Genomic DNA, 7,961 nt, shown 5'->3' on the forward strand with positions numbered 1-7,961 from the left:
GTTACCGGAAACTGTACATTGTTAAATCCAAATAAACTATAAATATCTATAATACAGACAGCAAACTGGGAGCGTTCTAGTACAGAAAGTGCACGCTGCCTTTAATCTTGTACTGACTTTGGGAGAGGATGAGAGATATTTTTTATTAGCTGCGTGGTAGAGCAACAATTGGCAAGACCCATCAGCTTATTAGATGAGTAACCACCAGACAAGCACACTGAAAAATAACATATAAAAGAAAGCACTGTATCCAGCAGGCTACTCCTCTTTTAAACCTCACTGTCACTGAGCAGTATAACCCCCAAACCTGTCAACCACTTAGGACGCCCCCACTTTCAATTTGAGAAAACGTTAGGCCTTCACTCTGAAAATATTCTCGTCCTCCCACCTCATTTCTTCAGTCTCGCCTGGGGGCGTCAGTCCAGCTCAGCTACAGCAAAAATAAATATAGACATGTCTTGCAGAGAAAGCTGTATCACAAGTCCACTCACCCAACCCTTTTCTGCAAAAGCTCAGAACTTTGCCTAGGTCAGTAACGAGGGAACCTTGGCACGGACATTACATCTTACTCCGGTGAAAGGGGTGGCTGACAAAGCCAGCCTGAGAGTCTGTATTCTAAAAAAAGGCCTGTTCTCTCTTGCCACAGACAGCAAATGTTTCCTACAAGGCCTACATTCGCAAGACTGTGTGCTAACCCAACACAAGTAACCTGAAGTGAGTTGTCTTACTGCTTACTAAACTTGCACAGAAATGATTACATTTTATATTGCAGATTAATCATTAAAACATATAAATGAATAATCAATATTTAATTGCATACTGATCTTTGCATACTGAATTGACTTGAATCACATAATGAATGAGACAATTAGTGTAATGAAGTCCGGAAACAGCAGGAATCGTACTCACCTCAGTCAAGTAACAGAAGGTTTAAATGAATATTAATGTCCAGTTGACTTGAACCTACCTAATACTTAGCAACAATGAATACCAATCATCCCATTTAGAGCAGGCGAATGCTTTTCATGCTGGGACACATTTTAAGTTTTCATTAAATCTCGAAACCAGCTGAACAGCTGCCGTCTGGCACGTCCACAGCTTCGACAAACTTGAATGACTTTCTCTGAAACTAAATGAATAAAGAAATCAGTTGGTGCCATTTTTGTTAAAATCTGTACATCTAACACATTTCCATCTCTTTGACATACTTTAAAGAAAGGCTGTGTGGTCTGGTGGTTAAAGAAAAGGGCTTGTAACCAGTAGGTCCCTGGTTCAAATCCCACCTCAGCCACTGACTCATTGTGTGACCCTGAGCAAGTCACTTAACCTCCTTGTGCTCCGTCTTTTGGGTGAGACGTAGTTGTAAGTGACTCTGCAGCTGATGCATAGTTCACACACCCTAGTCTCTGTGAGTCACCCTGGATAAAGGTGTCTGCTAAATAAACAAATAAAAAGAAATGACTAGCTGTGATCAAAAAGGCTGACAAGGCAAATTAAACTCGATGCAGTAAAATAATCAACAGACTTCAACGCATGGCAAGCTACTCACTGTAGTTATTTATCATTTCCACAAGAGAATTAAAAAGCTCCATTATGGAATATCAGTATATTGGAACAGTTTGCTGCCTGTTTTCATAGCCTGTGTACAAAATGGATCATATTGCAATGATCCAAACTGTTGTGTTATTTAGATCCAAAGCAGATCCATTCAATAGACCTCACTGTCTTTCCAAACAGGCTGCAAATCAGTTGCATATAAAGCTACTATAGTACTGGACTCAAACCTGGAGAAGAAACAGATACAACTCAGTTTAGGACATGCACATAATGTCCCATTGATGCCAGCATTAAATAAGATTTCTGGATTGATAGCTTGATAAAACCTGCTAAGTGTGTAAATGGCCCCCTTGCTGTGCTCCAAGAGGCCATCAATCATTGTACAATTAAAAAAAAGTAGTTCATAGCAGCCTCACAGCTGCATCCCAGTATTATATAACACACATTATTCCTTGACTCATGCACACATTTCATTTACTTTTACATTTAGCCTTAGTTATACGACTCAACACTGACACCTAGGGCCCAAGATATCACTGAGCTTAGTTGTCTGTTGTCAGATCAAATCGAAATATATTGAAGTATTAAGTGTATCTCAAGAAAGGCTAAATATAGTATATTGCTGCAGCGAGAAAAAAATAAAAGAAATAAATAAAAGAAAAAATCATTGGTTTGGAATTTAAAATGGATAAATACTGCCCCCTAGAGGTTTTGGTTAACAATAATAACGAGAAAGTTACTGGACTTTGCTTAAAACTAAATGCAGTGTCAGATGGGGACAGACACAAGATGAGGAGAGTGTGCGTGAGCGCGCGTGTGTGTGTGTGTGAGGATCAATATTTAATTCATTTAAAAGGTTACCACTGTTTTACTCACAGTTTTTTTGTTGTTGTATGTGTTTTGTATATTGTGCAGTAACAGAATATACAGATTTCTCTGTAATTCCATTTCGTGATGTCAACATGACACAGACATTGGTTTTAAGCATTCCCACAGTGCCTGAACGAATCAGAGAACAGACCAACAGTATGGGAAAAGAACCCTGAAAGAAAACATCTCTCACTGGTTGCAATACGTCAGGAGAATCCAAGGCACAAGTCAGCTGATTGTGAGACACAGCTGCTATTTATTAATTTGAGATTCCAAACACTGTAGTTCTGGGTTTTTGGAAATTGCTGGTTCCATTGTGACGTTGGCATCTCTCTGTCTAACTACAGCCCAACAAAAACAGCCCTGTCTGTATTTTGTAATCAATGAGGGTCGATTGTAACAAACTCAAACTAGAATACAAAGTGTTCATGACCATGTGGTTGTTCCTAAAATATCCTGCAGTACAATATCTCGAGACAGTTTTTGTAGAAGTTAATCTTTTTTTTTTTTGCTTTAAAAAGAGTGAGCACAATACCCGTTTTATGCCTCCTAGCGGTTTGGAAAACACATGCACCAACACACATTATTTCAATCTCACCCCTTTATTATATGAGAATAATAAATAAACAGACTTTTAACATACAAAATGAAATTATTTATAAATATTTAAACTTTCTCTGGGGTAGCAAGACAGACAATTTGATGTTTGCAAAAGCATTTAATATTTTGTGGTCCATTTGAAATTCAAATTGATCTTTAAAACATTCCCTTATACATTCACACCCTAATTTTAAGGAGAAAAAAGTAATTGACAGGTATCCACAAACATTACGGTTGAACATAATAGATAGAAACGACTTTCACCTGATCAGTGATATTAATATTCCTTATTATTATTACTGACAAGTAGTACAAGTTATATGAAACACTGAGACCATGTTAACCAAATGTTAATAAATTGCTTCAAATACATTTACAAATAAACCATTTTTGAACGCACCATCTAAATATTTATATTAAACCCAAGAACATTTCTGCAAGAATGTCAATGCGTCGGGGGTGGGGGGGTAGTACAGACAAGTTCAGTGGTAAAGTAGATCACTGACAACTTTTCCTAAAATTGACTGTCTGACAGTGATTACTTTTGTATTGTTCTCCATCCTGGCAGCATCTTATTTGTTACGTATTTAAAAAAAGAAACTGGGCTAAATTCTGCTACTACTTAAATAGAAACAAAGTAATGATCTTAAATATATACATTTTGTGATTTATCCAGGTGACAGATCTAACATAAAAGAAGAAGATAAGCATGTAGGAAAGTTGGCAAATTACAGAGCATTACTCGAAACTTACTGAAAATATTTTAACTGAAGGCCCTGAATTCGGGGTTTTCTGATAAACATGCACACGTTCTGGGAAAAAAGGTGTACCACCACGGTGTCTCACAGACACACAGTAGCTACAAAGTGCATCTGAGATTTGTATATTACATATTTATTTGTGACTTCATGATGATTCTCGACTGTCAACATTTAGAAAACTTGACCACCTGAAAACAATTTTAAATTTTAATGAATGCCATCTTAGAATTTAGGATTAAAATGCAAAACCCACATTATGCCAATCTGATTTACATAAGCACAGCGACATATACAAAAACTACAACAACACGGTTTTATTTATGATAAAAATCCACATTTAGATACAATTGCATCATATATTAAACAGCGTGGTGAAGGACTGGATTTCTAAAGGCCACAATTAACAGGAACGTATGGGGAGCATTCTGTACATTATAGTTTTGTATACAGTATTGTGCCAAAAAATTAAAGCTACTGCCACTGCATCAGAATCTGGATGTTCTTTATTTAAAAAAAAATAAATAAAAAAATAAAAAAAGACAAAAAGGCTGCATGATATGCATGTATTGATTTGAGTTGATCCCTCAGGTGCTCAGAAGGAATGTGCCCACCTTTACAGCAGGCTGAACGATGAACCACTAATTCATTGCCAGGTGGCCGTACATTTGGTTGCTTGTCCTATTTTAGTCCATCAACTTACAATTATCAGTTTAAAATACTGAAATCAAAGCAAAAACTCCATATAACAGAGCACAAGGATATGCCACTAAAAGTTGCTGCCCATCCATGGCTAAAGCAGAGATGAAAATTTTGGAAGCGGAAAAACTACACCATCCAATAATCATAGCCGTGATGACGATCCCCACCATTCCTCTGCAATAAGAAACAAACAATTGTTAGACTACTGGAACTTAAATATTCAGTGAAGCGACACCAATTCCAGTGAACTTGAACCTGTACATTTGATATGGTAACTGTAGCAAGTTTGAGCTCATACTTACTTTCCTGACAATGAATTATTTAAACAGTTCCTTCAACTAACTAACCTTACCCGAGACTTTAAGCTAAGCCTTTGACTTACTATACAGCCTCTGGAACTCCCTGTGTTTCTTTTAAATTGAAAAGACGTTGCACTCTATAGGGTCAATTCGCTTGACGCCACCCAACTGTGATTTGTTTATTCAAAAGTACAACTTTTACATTTAGATTTTTTTTGGGACACTACCACCTTAAACTTTGGATAGCCTGCCTGCATTTTGTAAATTGCAAAGTGTAAATGAAATATTACTTCAGTTGTTTTTCTCAGTATTATACCATATAGTTATACTTACTGCAGTGAAAACAGCACACCGAAGCTAGACAAGATAATCATTGGCAGCAGACAGTAGCCCAGGACACTGCCCACACAGCCAAATGAGACTCCTGTCATACTCATTAGGTTCAGCAAACAGTACATTCCCAAGCAGCCAATTGCACTAATTCCATACACATAGCCAAACTGTATTTTTCCAGCCTAGAAAAGTGAAGAGAAAAAAAAAGAAAATCTTATACTGTAACAAGCCCCAACATAAGACTAAAATTAAAGTGATAACAAAAAACTCACAAATATAATACTAGGCGTGTAATAGCCAAGTGGTTCACAAAATATGCTTGAAAATGTCCAGGTCAAAACTTGTCTGGTCGAAACATTGTCCCATTCCACTGTGAAACAGATTTTACTAAACGCAATACAAAACTGCTAATGTGTCTGCTAAAAATAAACAACTTGAAAAGAAATCATACCAGCAACAATGTAGCCCCAAATGCCAGACAGAAGACCATTGGTCCTGCCAGGTCTGTCTCATTCATTATGCTTCCATCTGCTACCTTCAGAGGGTGGAGCACAGTGAGGGTCTTCTGCCAGATGTGGTCAAAGTTTATTCCCAATTCTCCACGCAAAGAAAATTAAAGGAAAACATTATGAGATAATGTACTTTTGTGATCGCGGAAATCTCTTAACATTTAGTCAGACTATAGTTTAAAAGTGTAAAGGCAACAGATATTTCTCACATATTTTACTCCCAAAACCAGATATATTTTGTTAAGACTCAATAAAGGATGTTCTCTGTTCATTTCCGGTTCAATCTGATCATATTTTCCCCCAAATGCCACAATTACTACAGTGCAAAATAAGGAACAGCTTGGCCACTACAGATATTGGGTGCGAAACTTTGTCAAAACATCTGTCGATTTCAACAATCCACTTTACTTTTACAAAATAGTTCACATAGTTTAATGTAGAATCAATACAAATGCAATCTCTACTGCAGTTCCGCTGTAGATCAAAGCTACCTGACTAGTGCTACTGCTGGTGCATAGAAACGTTTCTGCAAATAAACTTCGTGCTTATTATTATTATTTTTTATTACCCTCAAGTAATGGAGGCTCGTCTTCAAAACTGGACCCGTAGACAGACTGTGGAGCGGTTGGTGTAAAGGTTGGCTGGTAGATCTGTCCAGTGTAAGGTTGCTGTGGCTGCATTACTCCTGGGGTTGAAAGCCCACCTTGGTGGGGATAGTTGTAGTTGCCATATTGTTGCCTAAACATAAAAACATAAAATGTGAATGTGTATTTTTACATAGATTTATATAACTTTACAATAAAGGTTTGTTTTCTAAAACACTGTTTCAATTTAACTGACAGTTAAAAGACTATGTGGTCCACCATGATATACATATATTCATATCATGTTTTAACACTTTTGCTGCCTTGAAAATAATGACAAAAACATGAAATATATCATAAGCTGAATGTCACATACAAACTACTGGCCTACTACAGTGTGTTTTCATTTGACAGGATTTTAGGAAACAAGTAACTTGTGAAACAATGCCGCACTGGTAGTAAATTCTGAAGTATTATATTAATAGTCTTAAACTAATACATATTAATTAAATCAATGAACATGTGTATATATAAACTGTACTTGTTACTGTATGGATCCCCTGCATTATTGGAGTCATAGGTGCCCTGTGCTTGGTCATCAATGCTGTAGCTCGTCTGGTAAAAATCTGGGTTTAAGCTGTCAAAGCCTGACATTTCAAACAGCCTGTAAAGAAAATGTAAAGATGATGGTCAAGTATGAAAGGCGCTATATAAAAATAAATATATTATTATTATTATTATTATTATTATTATTATATAACGTATTATTATTATTATATAACCTATTTTCAAAAAAAATTACTTTAATCATTTAATTTATCCCCAAGTGAAGATAACGTAGCATCACAAAACTCAGTGCTGGTGTCTGGTCTCACTTCTGAAGAACTATGTAAAAAGTAAAACACAGTTACTTGCCCTTATTAGACGGTCTCCTATAACGGTTTTGACCTGGTCCCGGTCCAAGAAGTGTTCTCAGAATGGTACCTACTAGGATTTTAATAAATAAATAAAAATTAGCATAACGTGTGGCAGAACGGATGCAGTAAGACAGCCAACCTTACACTGTTACAACGTGTCGGTTCAAAACTCCACTGACATCATTTCAATCATTTTATTGTGTAACTTAAAAATAATGCACTCTAAATTATGTTTGACAAATCCTAACGGTATTTACATCGTTTATTGGATGCATGTATCGATGAGCAATATTAAGACAAACATTACATTATAACCGGTATTTTACTATCCTTATGTAAATAATGCAAAACGACATATAGTTACAACTATCAGGATAGCCTGAACAAGACAACTGGCAATACTGGGAACGGCAGTTCAACTACTTAAACATGCCTTTATCATTAATTCGCTGAATGATAAACCGATACATTTAATTCAAAGCTCACCCTCCTAACAGTTTCCTTTCAGTATGAACTTCCAGCTTTGGTGCTACGTGTCAAGCCCGAATGAAATATTCTTCCGGGTCACGTAGAGCAAGGCAAATGTGGGCGGGTACATTCCGACTGTGGGGAGCCGCCTAGCTGTAACCGCACATTGCCACCTAGAGGACGGCAGGCAAATTAACACATCTTGGGTACGAGAGAGCTTCAAGTTTGCTCTTGTGCCTATTGATTGATTTTAAAAGAAATAAAAAGTTGCATGCTTTTCAGCTCTTAATTATTTCTACACAGGAGTGTGCGTACAGTAATGGTTGCCTGTACGCGTTTGTGTTTGTGTGTGTGTGTGTGTGTG

At 36.8% G+C, this 7,961-nt stretch overlaps 1 protein-coding gene across 2 annotated transcripts; it reads right to left on the reverse strand.

The window, feature by feature from the left end:
- Positions 1-4,082: 4,082 nt before the first annotated feature.
- Positions 4,083-7,718, reverse strand: LOC117431210 (protein YIPF5-like). 2 transcript variants are annotated; one of them, XM_034051936.3, is made up of 7 exons: positions 7,616-7,718; positions 7,128-7,199; positions 6,754-6,876; positions 6,197-6,366; positions 5,571-5,716; positions 5,120-5,301; positions 4,083-4,661 (listed from the first exon to the last, which is right to left on the reverse strand). In XM_034051936.3, exons 3-7 carry the CDS (start codon positions 6,864-6,866, stop codon positions 4,499-4,501), a joined length of 774 nt encoding a protein of 257 aa, XP_033907827.1. In that variant the 5' UTR covers positions 6,867-6,876; positions 7,128-7,199; positions 7,616-7,718; the 3' UTR covers positions 4,083-4,498. The 2 variants fall into 2 exon arrangements, with proteins under 2 accessions (XP_033907827.1, XP_033907828.1); XM_034051937.3 differs by having other exon boundaries at positions 7,128-7,196; positions 7,616-7,698.
- Positions 7,719-7,961: the final 243 nt, after the last annotated feature.

Source organism: Acipenser ruthenus, chromosome 22 (genome assembly GCF_902713425.1).
Source record: "Acipenser ruthenus chromosome 22, fAciRut3.2 maternal haplotype, whole genome shotgun sequence".
Lineage (NCBI taxonomy): Eukaryota > Metazoa > Chordata > Actinopteri > Acipenseriformes > Acipenseridae > Acipenser > Acipenser ruthenus.